At 46.7% G+C, this 15,943-nt stretch overlaps 1 protein-coding gene across 1 annotated transcript; it reads right to left on the bottom strand.

Moving 5' to 3' along the window:
- Positions 1 to 10,720: 10,720 nt before the first annotated feature.
- On the bottom strand, positions 10,721 to 15,568 carry LOC134290995 (uncharacterized). Its single transcript, XM_062858237.1, has one exon. The coding sequence runs from the start codon at positions 15,566 to 15,568 to the stop codon at positions 10,721 to 10,723; it is 4,848 nt and encodes a 1,615-aa protein (XP_062714221.1).
- Between the last annotated feature and the right edge of the window lie 375 nt (positions 15,569 to 15,943).

Below are 15,943 nucleotides of genomic sequence, written 5' to 3' on the forward strand. Positions count from 1 at the left end.
TTGATGTCCACGCTGTCGTTATCGTTTGTACTACTGTGAAGATTGGTGTGAATCATAATGATGTTTCTGATAGGGAACGCTAGGTGGCAGCGTTATAGACATTTGGATGCGACACCGCCTGGTGGTGAGTGGCAAACGCATTTGTTTTAACAGTGAAGGCTCGCCATCATGGACCGGTTGCACGTGCAGAACACGCTAATGGTTTTCATTTCATTGCCGACCTTAAAGAAATATTTGAAATCAAATCAACATCAACAAAATTATAAAGAGAAAATTATAAAAGAAAAAAAAACATAACAGTTTTCTGCTTATATTCGCATAGTTGACGTAAGCGCCACTGTAGTTTTCAACACTCTTTTGAAATTTTAACAATGGGAAGATTCAAATATTACGTCCATATTTTTTTGGGATTTCTAGACCCCCCCTCCCCCCTCTGTCACGCTATTTTCCTATACCTAATACACGTACTGTCACACTTTTCTAGACCCCCCCCCCCCTCCCCCAAATGTTGGACGTAATTTTTGAACGTTCCCAATGAATAATGGAAAGTTTAAGATTTTTCTTTACGTTTTAGTCTGGATCAGTGTTGAAAATGTAATTTTGACATAGGGTGACGAAGGGTATTATCGGCAGGTTTGTTCACTTCGTCATAGGGGTTTTTTGTAAGCCGAATTGTCTGAAATTTGGGCATATAACTCAGCTTGGTTGGGAAGGATTTGAGGCCAACTTTGAGACCTACAGGTTTCAAAAAAACCCCTTATGACGAAGAGAACAAAACGGCCGAAAATACGTAAGTTCCCCTATCTAAATTGAACCTTATCCAGCTCATTTTAGAAGCTTAGCCTGAGAATATGGTACACTAAGGTTTTTTTACACGGCTTTTTTAATACACGGGGGGCTTACTACTTAGGGGCCGTTCATAAACCACGTAGACTTTTTGGGGGGAGGGGGGGTCTGGCCAAAGTCTACGCTCCATACAAATTTCAAAATTTTTGTATGGACAAAAGTCTACGAGGGGGGACCCCCCGAGATGACCAAAATTTGGTCTACGTGGTTTATGAACAACCCCTTACCACTCAGGCTAAGGCCGGGGTGGCCTCTGCTGTACATAGTAGCCGCCTCCATTCCACTCGGTCCATGGCTGTTTGTCTCCAGTTCCGCACTCTGCGTAGGGTCGACAGATCGTCCTCCACTTGGTCGACCCACCTAGCTCGCTGCGCTCCACGGCTTCTTGTACTGGTCGGATGACTCTCGAGAACCATTTTAGTCGGGTTGCTATCCGACATCCTGATGACGTGACCCACCCACCGTAGCCTCCCGATTTTCGCAGTATGGACGAAGGTTGGTTCTCTTAGCAGCTGATGCAGCTCGTGGTTCATTCGCCTTCTCCAAGTCCCGTCTTCCATCTGCACTCCGCCGTAGATGGTACGCAGCACCTTCCGTTCGAAAACTCCAAGGGCGCGTTGGTCCTCTGCACGTAGGGTCCATGTTTCGTGCCCATAGAGGACGACCGGTCTAATCAGCGTTTTGTAGATGGTTAACTTCGTGTTACGGCGAACTTTATTCGATCGTAGAGTTTTGCGGACTCCAAAGTAAGCACGATTTCCTGCCACAATGCGCCTCTGAATTTCTCTGCTGGTGTCGTTGTCGGCGGTCACCAGTGAGCCCAAGTACACGAATTCTTCAACCGCCTCGATTTCATCACCGTCGATGTAAATTCGTGGTGGCGGGCGCGGTGATTCCTCCCTGGAGCTCTTTGCCATCATGTACTTTGTCTTCGACACATTAATGACTAATCCGATTCGCCTGGCTTCACTTTTAGTCGGATGTACGTTTCCGCCATCGTCTCAAATTTACGAGTAAAAATGTCAATATCATCGGTGAAACCAAGCAGCTGAACGGACTTTGTGAAAATCGTACCACTCGTGTTAATCCCCGCTCTTCTTATTACACCCTCTATCGCTATGTTGAACAGCAAGCTCGAAAGACCATCACCTTGCCGTAACCCTCTGCGAGATTCGAAGGGACTCGAGAGTGTCCCTGATACTCGAACTACGCACATCACTCGATCCATCGTCGCCTTGATCAATCGTATCAGTTTATCCGGGAATCCGTATTCGTGCATAATCTGCCATAGCTGTTCTCGATCGATTGTATCATACACCGATTTGAAATCGATGAACAAGTGATGCGTGGGCACGATGTATTCGCGGCATTTCTGCAACACCTGGCGGATGGCGAACATCTGGTCCGTTGTAGCGCGTCCACCCATAAATCCAGCCTGATATTGCCCCACGAACTCTCTTGCAAGCGGTGCTAGTCGGCGGAATAAAATTTGAGAGAGTATCTTGTAGGCAGCGCTCAGTAGTGTGATCGCGCGGTAGTTCCCGCAATCCAACTTGTCGCCTTTTTTATAGATGGGGCACGCGATATCTTCCATCCATTCCTCCGGTAATACTTCCTCCTCCCAAATCTTGGTAATGACCCAGTGTAGTGCTTTCACCAGTGCTTCTCCACCGTATTTTAGAAGCTCGCTTGGTAGTTGATCTGCTCCAGCGGCTTTGTTGTTTTTCAACCGGCCAACCTCCTCCTCAATCTCTTGGAGGTCAGGGGCCGGAAGTCTTTCGTCTTGTGCACATACTCCTAAATCTGTTACCACGCTACCTTCGGTACTTGCAACGTTGCCATTGAGGTGCTCATTAGTATGGGACTCGCTTGTATGGAAAAAATAAATCCTCGCTCCAGTAGACTTTTTAGATCCCATTTAGGTCACATATGAACTGTACAAAATTTCAGCGCAATCGGTGAAACTATAATTTAGCGCAAGCGGTTCAAAGTTTTCATAGGATTTACTATGGGAAAAGTTGCACTTTCAAATAAAAAATCCCAGAGGTCGCCCCTTGTCTCCTTAATTCAAATCGATTAACGCTTCTTGTAGAAAAATCATTTATGAAACTTTCCTTCGAAGACCGCAAAACGATTGGATGTTTGTGGAAAAAGTTATTGATTTATTACCGATTAGTGATCCAACGAACGGCTTTTTGTTTTGTTTTATCAGCAGCACTGCTGCTGCCGTTGTAGCATGGGGTGGCGGGAGGCGGGAGACAAGGGGCGACCTCTGGGAATTTTTATTTGAAAGTGCAACTTTTCCCATAGTAAATCCTATGAAAACTTTGAACCGCTTGCGCTAAATTATAGTTTCACCGATTGCGCTGAAATTTTGCACAGTCGATATGGGACCTAAAAGGAATCAAAAAAGTCAACTGGAGCGAGAATTTGATAATTGTCCCATACTAGTGCTCATCGTAATGCCACAGACAAACAGACATACTACTCAAATCGAAATCATCGCACAATTTAACGGTCATTTTGAAAATAAAGTGTGGTTCGCACTGTGCTCGCATGTGCCATGGTGGCGCTGCTGTGCCTACACCACCTCTCAATTTTGGAGAGAAATGAACGCGACGCCGATCAATGTTTACATAAAATGACTCAATCATGAACCTTCATTCATGTTTATGAATGGATGACGGCACGGGGGAGTCGTCACCTGCAAAATTGTTACATCGAGCCGAGGGAAACCACACCTGCAAATGAATGCTTCGGATTAAGCATTATAGAGGGTGCTAGTGAGATGCCAAACGATGTTTTTGAAGCAATTTTCTTCTAAGTAATATGTCTGTTTGTCTGTTCTGCCTGTTCCGCGCCTGTTTGTAACGTGCCTCATTTGCTCTCGTACGGTGTTGCAGCATTCTCGCCCATGCTGCATTCTTCTCGTTTTTCAACTGTTCACATTCGCCGTCGTACCAGTCGTTTCTGTGATTCGGAGTCGCGAGGCCTAGTGCTGTAACCGAGGTACTACCTATGGCGGATCGGATGTCCCTCCAGCCATCTTCAAGTGTAGCTGCGCCAAGCTGCTCTTCTGTTGGTAGGGCCACTGCTAACTGCTGCGCGTAGTCTTGAGCCACTTCTACGTTACGAAGTTGCTCGATGTTGAGCCGCAGCGTTCGACTTCGACGCGTGGTGATAACTGTCGAAAGTTTTGAGCGCATGCATACAACGACTAAGTAGTGATCCGAATCTATATTCGCACTGCGGTATGTGCGAATATTGGTTATATCCGAGAAGAATTTACCGTCGATTAGAACGTGGTCGATTTGGTTTTCTGTTTGATGGTCGGGTGATCTCCAGGTGGCTTTGTGGATATCTTTGCGGGGGAAGAAGGTGCTTCGGACTACCATACCACGGGAGGCTTCAAAGTTTACGCATCGCTGGCCGTTAACATTCGATACGGCGTGCAGGCTGTTTCGCCCGATTACCGGTCTGTACATTTCCTCCCTTCGGGCTGCAAAACGGTGAGTCGATAAGGAGAGCGTCCAACATAGCTCTGGTCCTCACAAGTTCCTACCTCATGCTTCCACGGGTCAAACGATGACAAAGACCGCCAGTTAAGAGTTGTGCGCTTAACTGGTAGTGCAGCCTGGGCACTGTTGTCCTTCTGACTTCAGCTAGATTGAGGAGGTACGTCCCGAGCGACTGTTCACCAAGGAGGTGCGGCTCAAACAGCGTCTGTTCTGGCATCCAGCGGCTGAGTATGAAATGCTGTATTGCGTCAGCTATACCTAAGAAGGCAGCCCCTTCAACGCAATGTAGGCAGCGCGGCCCCGGTAAGGTAGCCTGCTGAAAACCTTCAAACACCCAGAAAAGCAAAAGTAGAGTAAACGGATTGATTCAACGGCAACAGACACGGCAACGAATAAAGGACAACGATTGGAAAGTCGGATCTTGGAACGTGAGAACTTTGAATGAACCCGCACGTGTTGGGCTCCTGGCTCGTGAACTGCAGAATGTCGGCGTTGATGTGGCCGCTATTCAGGAGATACGCTGGCCCAAAACTGGAGAACGCGAATTCCGAGCGGTGGATCCCATCGCCAACACTTCATTCAAGTACCACATCTACCACAGCGGCGGCGATAAGGCAGAACGCGGAGTTGGCTTTATAGTGATCGGGAAGCAGATGAAGCGAGTTATTCGGTGGAAGCCGATAAGCGACCGAATCTGTGTGTTGAGGATGAAGGGCAAGTTCTTCAACTACAGCCTGATCAGCATCTATGCGCCAACGAACGACAAACCCGATGACATGAAGGATGAGTTCTATGAGAGCCTTGATAAGGCCTACGGAGAGTGCCCAAAACAAGATGTCAAAATAGTCATCGGAGATGCAAATGCGCAGATCGGCAGAGAATGCGGATGATCCTAGATAAATTTCGGGAATATAACTTGCAGACTCACCATCTGTTCATTGATTTTAAAGCAGCGTAAGATTCAATGAAAAGAAATGAGCTTTGGCAGATAATGTCAGAACATGGTTTTCCGGCGAAACTAATTAGGCTGATACGCGCAACGCTGGATGGATCAAAATCAAGTATTCGGATCGCGGACGAAGTGTCTACGTCGTTTGTGACCTTGGATGGATTAAAGCAGGGGGATGCTCTTTCAAATTTATTGTTCAACATTGCACTCGAAGGAGCGATTAGGAGGTCAGGCGTGCAGAGGAATGGCTCTATCATCACAAGGTCGCACATGCTCCTCGGTTTTGCGGACGATATTGATCTCATCGGCATCGAACGTAGGGCAGTGGAGGAAGCTTATGCTCCTCTGAAGAGAGAGACAGCGAGGATAGGCTTGACGATTAACTCTACCAAGACGAAGTACATGATAGCGGGTAGAGACAGAAGCAGGCCTAGTGGTGTTAGTGTTGAGGTAGTGATTGATGGGGAAGTGTTTGAAGTTGTTGAAGAATTTGTTTATCTTGGAACACTTGTGACATGTGACAATGACGTTTCCCGTGAAGTGAAAAGGCGTATTGCAGCTGCGAATAGGGCCTTTTACGGATTGCGAAGCCAGCTTAGGTCCCGTAACTTGCAAACGCAAACAAAATTCGCTCTGTATAAGACGCTGATTCTTCCGGTTGCCCTCTACGGTCACGAAGCGTGGACGTTAAAGGAGGTAGACCGAAAAGCTTTTGGAGTTTTTGAGCGCAAAGTGCTGCGGACAATTCTCGGTGGGAAACCAGAAAATGGAGTGTGGCGCAGACGCATGAATCACGAGTTGTACCAAGTGTACGAAGATGCGAATATTGTGAAACGTATAAAATACGGCAGACTTCAGTGGGCTGGACACGTAGTGTGAATGTCGGAAGAAAGAATAGCGAAAACAATATTCAGCAGAGAACCCGGTAGAGGTAGGCGACTTCGTGGGCGGCCGCGAACTCGCTGGCTGCACGCAGTTGAAGAAGATCTACGATCCCTACACGTTCGGGGAAACTGGAGGAACATCGCCCAAGACCGACGAAGATGGTGCTCTACTATACGCTCGGCATTGGAGTAAAGTTACTTTGTAGCCAACAAGGTATCAAGGTAGGTACATTTCCTCCCTTCCTACCTGCGTGTTCATGTCGCCGACAACGATTTTCACGTCACGCGGCGAGCAACCATCGTATGTTTGCTCTAACTGCGCGTAGAACGCTTCTTTCTCATCATCGGGTCTCCCTTCGTGTGGGCAGTGGACGTTGATGATGCTGTAGTTGAAAAAACGGACCTTAATTCTCAACATGCACATCCTTGCGTTGATCGGCTGCCACCTGATCACACGTTGTCGCATCTTGCCCAACACTATAAATCCTGTTCCCAGTTCATTGGTAGTGCCACAGCTTTGGTAGAAGGTAGCCGCTCGATACTCGCTTTTCCACATTTTCTGGCCAGTCCAACAAAGTTCCTGCAACGCCACGATGTCGAAATTGCGGGGATGTAGTTCGTCGTAGATTATCCTGTCACATCCTGCGAAACCTAGTGACATGCAATTCCATGTTCCAAGTTTCCAATCGTAGTCCTTATTTCGCCTCGTGGGTCTATGCCGATTATATCGAGTCGTATTTTCTCCTATGTTATTCGCAATGGGGATTTTTGCGGGTGGCTTATTGGGCCTACGCCAACAGGGGCTGTCCATAAACCACGTGGTCATTTTTTTGGGACTTTTCATCCCCCCCCCCGCGTGGTCATTTATCCATACAAAATTTTTAATTTGTCCATACAAAATGGTCATTGGCCGAACCCCCCCCCCATGACCACGTGGTTTATGGACAGCCCCACAGGATTAGAAGATTAAGATGACCTTTTTCGATCACTGTTTTATATTTGTGTTGTAATTTTTACCCCTTAACATTCATGTAGACTTAACTGTCGGATGAATTATATTAAATAATAATAATAATAATAATAATAATAATAATAATAATAATAATAATAATAATAATAATAATAATAATAATAATAATAACACTCCTGTCTCGCCGGAGGGCCATCGTGCCAGTTCTGTTTAACGTCCCAACCAACACTGGGACGACCACGCTGATGGGGCTACCACCTTGGATCTAGCTGGGCGTGGTGCAGCGTTTCTTATTCAGCCGCTGGATGTCAGAACAGACGCTGTTTGAGCCGCACCTCCTTGGTGAACAGACGCTCGGGTCGTACCTCCTCAATCTAGCTGAAGTCAGAAGGACAACAGTGCCCAGGCTGCACTACCAACTAAGCACACAACTCTTAGCTGGCGGTCTTTGTCATTGTTTGACCCGTGGAAGCATGAGGTAGGAACTTGTGAGGACCAGAGCTATGTTGGACGCTCTCCTTATCGACTCACCGTTTTGCAGCCCAACACGGAGGGCTAGGAGGGGTTAAATGAGGGTTTTCCTAAAGGTGACTCCTTATAGCATAGTTCTGTAAATACGTAGTTTACAAAGATATTCTATGACACCAAGAACTTCCGCGAGTACAGCCTACAAGTGTAATCAATTGTTAATTGTTGCTATATTATTGTGGATTTACCGGCTACTTGCATTCTACTGGTCGCTTCAGTATGGCCTCCAAAGTAGCCGCTTTATAAAAAGAGTAACTTAGAAATGATTTTAAACATTTTTATTGTATGCGCTATTCCTCGTTGCCACTAGCTACTCAGCGACATTCATTTTTTGACAATCAAGTTGTTTTTTATATGAAAACGGCTACTTTGTAACGGCTACTTAAGTAACCGGTAGAATACAAGTAGCCGGTAAATCCACAATATTGATGCGATGTAACATGGAGCATGATTCTGTAGAAAACTACTTCACAAATATGCTCTAGGTCATCCAAGAACTTCCGCGAATAAGGAATTCAAGATCTACAAGCGTAATAAATGGATTTTTGTTACATTACTGATACGGTGTAACCACAGACGAAAAATCGCTAAAAGTAAATCCCAAAAATATTGTATGGCGAATAGAATCTAAAGGCGTATTTCTCGAAGTGGAACACTTTATTCGAAAAAATATTTGGTAGCGGTTGTGCACAATGATGACCGCTTTGGTGCCTAAACAGTCAGTTCACTATCCTTACCGACCATAAATCGTTCCGTTGGTTGGTATTTTCAACGAGACGTCTACGCCCATCAAAGGTTGGGTACTTCAAATGCGGGAGTACCGTTACCGTACCTGCCATGTCCCTGGAGAAGTAAATATAGCGGAATCACTGTCTCGAGTCGCAGGTAGAGTTTCAGAAGGAGCCAATAGAAACCTATCTAAAAGAATAAATTAACTACATCGGCTGTTTTCCTACTCTCTGCATCGACCAATGTGGCGCTATGCGCGAAAAATCGCTAAAAGTAAGTCGCAAAAATATTGTATGGCGAATACCATCTAAAGGCAAATTCTTCGAAGTGTAACACATTATTTGAAAAAATATTTGGTAGTGGTTGTTAGAGTGGGTCATCGTTTATATGGAAAAATGAAAAATTCAATGGAATCCCATCAGATCAAAGCTTGTTTGATCCCATTTCAGGACCCAAATATGTGTGCAAAATTTGGGCAGGATCGGTTATGTCTACGTTTTGCGCATCGCGTTTGAAGTTTGTATGGGGTTTTACATGACAAAACACACTTTTTTGCATTTCTCTCATAACAAGCTCCAATTTTTCTAAAACCATACAACCGATAAAAGGAAAACATAGCCTAGGGTGTCCTGAAAAACTTTGTCGAAGATCGCGAAGTGATCTGATGCTTATGAAAAAAGTTATAGCGTTGGCATTGCTTGGTGAAACAGCATGATTTTGTTGCTATTGTTATTTCTTTGCATGTTATTTTCACAAGCATCGGGTCGCTTTGTGGTCTTCAACAAAGTTTTTCAAAACACTCTAGGAAGTTTTGGAGCATTTTCTGGAGAAATCTCTGGAGAAATGTATTCAATAAATATTTGAAGAAGTTCTGAAGGAATCATTGGAAAAATTTTCAAAGATATTTCAGAAGAATTACGTAAACGTTTATTTGATAACAGCTTCAAAATTTCACTTATTTGAAAGTTTTTTTTTCCTTTGCATGACTACAAACACGCGCTACAAAGCAATAATTTACAGTGGTCCATTCGTATTCTATTTTATTGGTTTTCTTTTCATTTCTTTACGCATAAATTGAACCATCTTTGCTCCTGGGATACGCACCTAAAGATCATTATCATAATTCACCAGATTCAGCATTTTTTATGTGCCACAAACGCAGCAAAACCCAACTCGGGTCGGCTTTTAATTTCAGCGTGGTGTGAGGAGGATGTTGTTTATTCGCTTTCTTGCCTTCTTGTGTTTTCGCTAGGAATTGCAAAGATTTCATTTTTTTTTCTAGAATTCACATTTTGAATGTAAATTCGATTCCAATCCATCATCGATGAGAACCCTCTTTTCGGTCCGATTTTTTTTTGTCTAGGTATTTTGTTTTCCTTCAGTCTTCCCAGCGCTACCGAGTCAGAATTTGGAATCAATCTCGATTCTAATGCATTCTGTAGGTAGCCAGAAGGATGATTGCACGAGAGCGAGGATCTCACTCTCTTATCGCCGTTATCAGTTCGGCTATTGATCGGTCCCTTGATGATGGTCAGTTTGATCGATGATGGCAACAGATCTGGCGTTGGAAGCCTATTGTATTCAAACAGCGAACCGACCAACATACGTGTGGATGAAGCAATCTCGCAGGCACAGAATGTTTGTGGTGATATCACTGCGGACTTCTGCTAGTCCACCATCATCCAGGGATGTAGTCTGGGGTGGGTGGTATTCCTTGGTCGCAGACATCCTCACCCACCCAGAAATACCATATTTCTGAAAAGAGAGAAAACAGGAATATCCTCTTCGACAGGGTGGGGAAATGGAACGAAAATTACGTTTGCTTGCTGGATGAACTGTCCTCGGGGTCTTCTTCGGGGATGCAGTCTGGTATCGGCAGAATACACAACTTCTCTACCGGACGAGTTAGCATACCAGAAGCTGTCCTTAGTGTAACGACCCGAACCACGTTATCATCTCCGGGATGTAGCCTTGCTATTCGCCCCATTCTCCAGCGCATGGGGGGAACCTTATCGTCTTGGATAACGACCAGTTTTCCGACTTCCACCTGAACCGGTGGTTTCCAGCGTTTCGTCCTGGCTTGGAGTTGACATAAATACTCCCGGCGCCACCTTCGCCAGAAATCTTGGAGTTTTCGTTGCATTAATTGGTACTTGTCGAGGCGATTCATGGGGATGTCTTCGAGGTTGGGTTCGGGTAATGCTTGGAGTGACGTGCCGACAAGGAAATGCGAGGGAGTCAACGGTTCCAGATCGTCCGGATCCTCCGTCAAAGGCGTGAGCGGTCGGGAATTCAATCACCCTTCTACTTGAACAAGCAGCGTTGTGAAGTCTTCTGGAGAAACTGGATCTTCACCGATGACCTTCAAGAGGTGTTTCTTTGCCGAGCGCACGGCGGCCTCCCAGAGACCTCCGAAGTGAGGGGCGCTTGGTGGAGAGAAATGCCACTGAATACCTTGCATGGCACAGTCCTTTGCAACGATCTCTCTGTGGGTTTGATCCTTCAGTAGATTCAGAAACTCCTGTAATTTCCTCCGAGCACCGACGAAATTGGTTCCGTTGTCGGAGTAGATGTCGCTACATTTTCCACGTCTAGCCACGAAACGATGCAGAGCTTGGAGGAACCGGTCAGTCGACAGGTCTGTGACTAATTCGAGATGCACCGCCTTCGTGCAGAGGCATATGAAAAGCGCAACGTAAGCTTTCACTGCCGGACGTCGAGGGGCTGGCCGGATATATATGGGTCCAAAATAGTCGACACCTGCTCGAGAAAATGGCCGGGAAATGGTGACTCGTGCTGCCGGTAGATCTCCCATATATTGCTGGATTGGTGTTGGTCTCGAGCGATAGCATTTGAGGCAATTGTGGACTATTTGTTTAGCGACACTTCGTCCTCCTAATGGCAGAAACCGTAGCTTTACTACAGCCAGAAGAAGCTGCGTACCAGCATGTAATAGCTTTTCATGGTAATGCTGCAGAAGTTTGCGAGTGAAGGCGTGGCGAGCTGGCAATGGAATGGGATGCTTGCTGTCTTCCGCTTCCTGGGATTTGCTCAAACGGCCGCCCACCTTCATGATTCCATCCTTGGAGATCGTAGGATTATACCACCGTAACGGAGAGTTCGATGGAAGAACGGCTTGATTTACGATCGCCTTCCATTCCTTACTAAAAGCTTCCTTCTGCACTCGTCTTATCAGAACGTTCTCTGCCTCTCGTAATTCCGCTGTAGTCAGGAATGATCCACTCTTCCTGTCACTTGTAGGTTTGCGTAGCAAGTCCATCAATCGTAGCCAATAAGCAGTTCGGCGGATCATGTCCGTATAGGAAGCAAATTTACTGATGTATTCTTCGTTGAATTCAGCATACGACGAAGCTACGGTTGCTGCAACAGTACGACGTCTTTCATTCTCACCTTCTTCTCCAAGTCCTTGCTGAAGTTTTGGCCATCCTTCAGGATCACCTTCCAACCAACTTGGCCCTTGCCACCAGAAACGATTATCTACGATGTCTTCCGGTGTAATGCCTCTCGATATGAGATCTGCAGGGTTTTCAACGCCTGGTACGTGTTCCCAGAGTCCCTTTTCAGTGATGGCCTGGATCTTCGACACCCGGTTTGCAACGTACGTCGTCCATGCTGTAGGAGTAGAGTTTATCCAGCGTAGAACACAGGTCGAATCAGTCCAAAAAAATGTCTTCATCGGACGCTTCAATGATGATTGGACCTTCTCAAACAGTTCAGCAGAAAGCAGTGCTCCGCAAAGCTCTAACCGCGGAATCGATTGACATTTTAAGGGTGCTACTCGGGACTTCGAAGTAAGAAGCCTAACCATCACCTTCCCAACGGCGTCTATACTCCTTAGGTAGACACAAGCACCAAAGGCCTTCTCTGAGGCGTCTGAGAAACAGTGTATTTCCACAGAAACCGCTCCGGGAACGATGACGCAACGATCAATCTTGATTTGGTTGAATGCCGATAGTTGATTTCGCAGTTTTAGCCATGTCTCACCCACCGTGGAAGGAAGTGGCTGATCCCAGTCCAGTTTTTGACCTTTCTCGTCCTGAATAGACCACAGCTGCTGCATGAAAATTTTTGCGGTGGTAATAGCAGCTCCCAGTAGACCCAAAGGGTCAAAAAGTGTGGCAATTATGGACAAAACTCGACGTTTAGTGAGCTGCTCTGCCTCGTCTAACGGTGGGATTTCGAATTGGAATTTCAACTCGTCGGTTTTGGGCACCCAGGTCAGACCTAGAGTTTTTATGGACGGATCGGTCCCAAAATTGATTTCTGCTGCTTGTTTAATGGCAAGGTCTTCTGGTGGTACGCCTTCCAATACCTGGGAGCAGTTAGACGCCCACTTTCTCAACCGGAAACCCCCTTTAGACATCATGTGGTCAAGTTGTTCTCGGAGAATCAGTGCCGTTTCGACGTCGTCCGCTCCTGTGATGACGTCGTCCATATAAACGTCCTCACTAGCTGCTTGTGCTGCCTTGGGATACTGTGTTGCCTCATCTTCCACCAGTTGCTTAACCGTCCTTGTAGCCAAAAAGGGAGCTGGTTTGGTACCGTATGTCACGGTGTTCAGCTCGTACACGCCAACCTCTTCTATCGGTGAAGATCTCCACAGGATGCATTGGAGTGGCCGATCTTCTTCGCAGATGTAGATCTGGCGGAACATTTTTTCCACGTCTGATACCAGCATGATTTGGCGTGTGCGACACCGTAGAACAATCGACCTTAGATCCTCCTGAATCACTGGCCCCACCAGTAAAACATCGTTCAACGACACTCCTGATGCCGTTTTACAGGAAGCATCGAACACTACTCGTACCTTAGTGGTGGTGCTTGCCTCCTTGACCACCGGATGATGCGGCAAATAGCATCGTTGGACCGTTTCCTGAGTAGTTTGTTCGACCTTCCGCATGTGTCCCATCGCAAGGTACTCGTCCATGAATGCGACGTATTGCTCTCGCAAACTGGCATCCCTCGCCAGCCTACGTTCCGTTCCTTGAAGCCGACGATAAGCAATCTCTCGGGACTCGCCCAAGTGTAGGGGTGTTTCGTTGTGTTTCGGAAGGGCGACGGTGTACCGACCATCTTGCTCTCGACGAACTGTTTGCTGGTAGAGCTCTTCACAGCGCTGCTCCTCTGGAGAAAATGCTCTTTCCGATTCTAGCTCTTCACACTCCCAAAACCGCTCCAATAGTAGGTCCAGCCTTCCGGACGTTGAAGTGTTGCAACTGATTTGCAGGGAGTTGACGGAAGTAGATGCGCCTCCACAAACGACCCATCCGAATACCGAGTCGTTGAGGGTTGGTAACCCTTCGCCTATTGAGATTCGCCTGCCTGTTTTGAAAAAGTCGAAGAACGACTCAATCCCGAGTACGATGTCTACTCCCTTTGACTCAAAAAATGCCGGATCTGCCAGTTCGATCCCGCTTGGAATGGTCCAACCATCAATATTGACCGAGGTTGTCGGAAGATTAACAGTCACCTTGGGTAGAATGAGGAAATCCAATTCCCGCGAAAACGGAGATACTCGCGAGCGTACCACCGCTCGGATTCGTTGCTTAACTCTTGTTGAAGCTTGTCCGATGCCTAGAACCGAGATGTCCACCTTATCTCGAGTCACTTTCATCCGTTGGCACAACCGTTCGGTTATGAAATTGCTCTCGGAACCGGAATCTAACAGAGCACGAGCGGGATGCCGATTGCCGTCGTCGTCCACCATCACGACGATCGCTGTTGCAAGGAGAACTTGCGAAGAGTATTGGTGCGCTGCATTTGAGACCGTTGTATCAGTGGCCACCGCATTGGCCACTTGAGAGGAGCTGGGTTGCGAAGTTCCTTGTGATTCCTTGTCGGAGGATAGATTGTTGCCCTTTGCAACTGTGGAAACCTTATTTCCACCACTCCTTTCTGACTTGAAGCAGACCATGGAATGATGGCGACCCTTGCAATGCCTGCACGAGTACTTTGATTGACATTCCCGAGCCTGATGTCCCGGCCTGAGACAATTTCGGCAGAGGGAATGAGTTCTCAGCAGGCCGTCCCTGTCTGAAACCGATAACCGTTGGAATGTGCTGCATTGGAACAGCGGATGATTCCCCGAACAGCATACGCAACGCACTCCGGACGTTTGCGATGTGGTGAAGCTAGTTCTTGTGAAGGACTTCTGCTTCGGCTGTGGTGGAGGCTGATGGACACCCCTAGTGTCCATAGATTTGGGTGGCAGTGACTCCAGTACGTGCACTCGCCGATTGAGGAACTCCCTGAGCTCATCTAGAGAATCGTTTTCCTTTGACGAAGAAAACTCTTCCCATCCCCTACGTGTCACTGGATCCAAGCGTGACGTGAGGATGTTCACCAGCAGTAAATCCTTATACTCGGCTGGCTGGATTACCTGATCGAGGGTTTGCACTATCCGCTCAAAGCTTTCCAAAAGTGTGTGCAATTCCCCGACGGATTCCTTGGAGAGCGTAGGCAACGACAGCAGTGACTGGATTTGCCTCTTCTTCAATTGCTTACTGTTGTTATAACGCTTCAGTAGCATATCCCATGCTACCTGGTAGTTTGCCTTGGTTATCTTCAATGGATCGATCAGGCTCCGTGGTTCCCCTTGAAGACAACCCTTAAGGTAGTGGAATTTTTCGACTTCCGGAAGATCAGGCTTCCAATGTATAAGAGAGGTGAACAGGTCCCGGAAGCCTAACCACTCGTCGATATCTCCATTGAAGCTTTGAAGCTTGATTTGCGGCAAGCGCACATTATCAAGCACGCCATGCATTGTCGCATCGGCAGTTCTCACACTTTGGTCTAACGACGATGGTTCCCTCAACTCCTTAACTTGATCCACAAGGAAAGATTTCGCCTCATAATAATGATTGTTGAACTCCCGCCTTTCCTTATCATATGTCTCCTCCCCGTTATAATCGTCGTGAGATTTAATCTCAACTAACGTCTCGGAAAATTTCTCCCATATCTCTTCCAATTTCTCCAGACGAACCTCCACTTGAGAAAGCTTCGTATCCTCCTTGAAATCCTCAATGAATTCCAAAATGTCCCGAAGTGAGGACTGTGTTCCCGCAAGCCTTGCAGTTAGTTGCTTCAGCGAAACTTTCTTAGTGGATGATCCAGCAGGCGGCATAGTTGACGTCACAAATCACCGGCAACAGAATAGAGAGATGGTGGTGTAATATTCCGCGTATACGCCTAGCTTGGCTGGCATATACTATCGTGTTCACTAACCTGACAAAACAGGCGGTTCCGCCCAACGATAATTGACAATCCAAATAGCAAATCACGATCAGTGCAGTGTGATTTCTTAACGTCAACCAGTTCGTCTCAGCAATAACGAAAAGTAGAGGAATGAAGAGGAGGGAGATACGATGTAGTATTCAAAATAAATGCCACGGCTGGACATATACTGTGGTGGCTTACCCAGACAACCAACAGCGGTGCAAGTCCAGCGTGCAATTCACTCAAATGTCCAAGGCGGATGATCAACGTTCACGAAAGGCAT

Source organism: Aedes albopictus, chromosome 3 (assembly GCF_035046485.1).
Source record: "Aedes albopictus strain Foshan chromosome 3, AalbF5, whole genome shotgun sequence".
Lineage (NCBI taxonomy): Eukaryota > Metazoa > Arthropoda > Insecta > Diptera > Culicidae > Aedes > Aedes albopictus.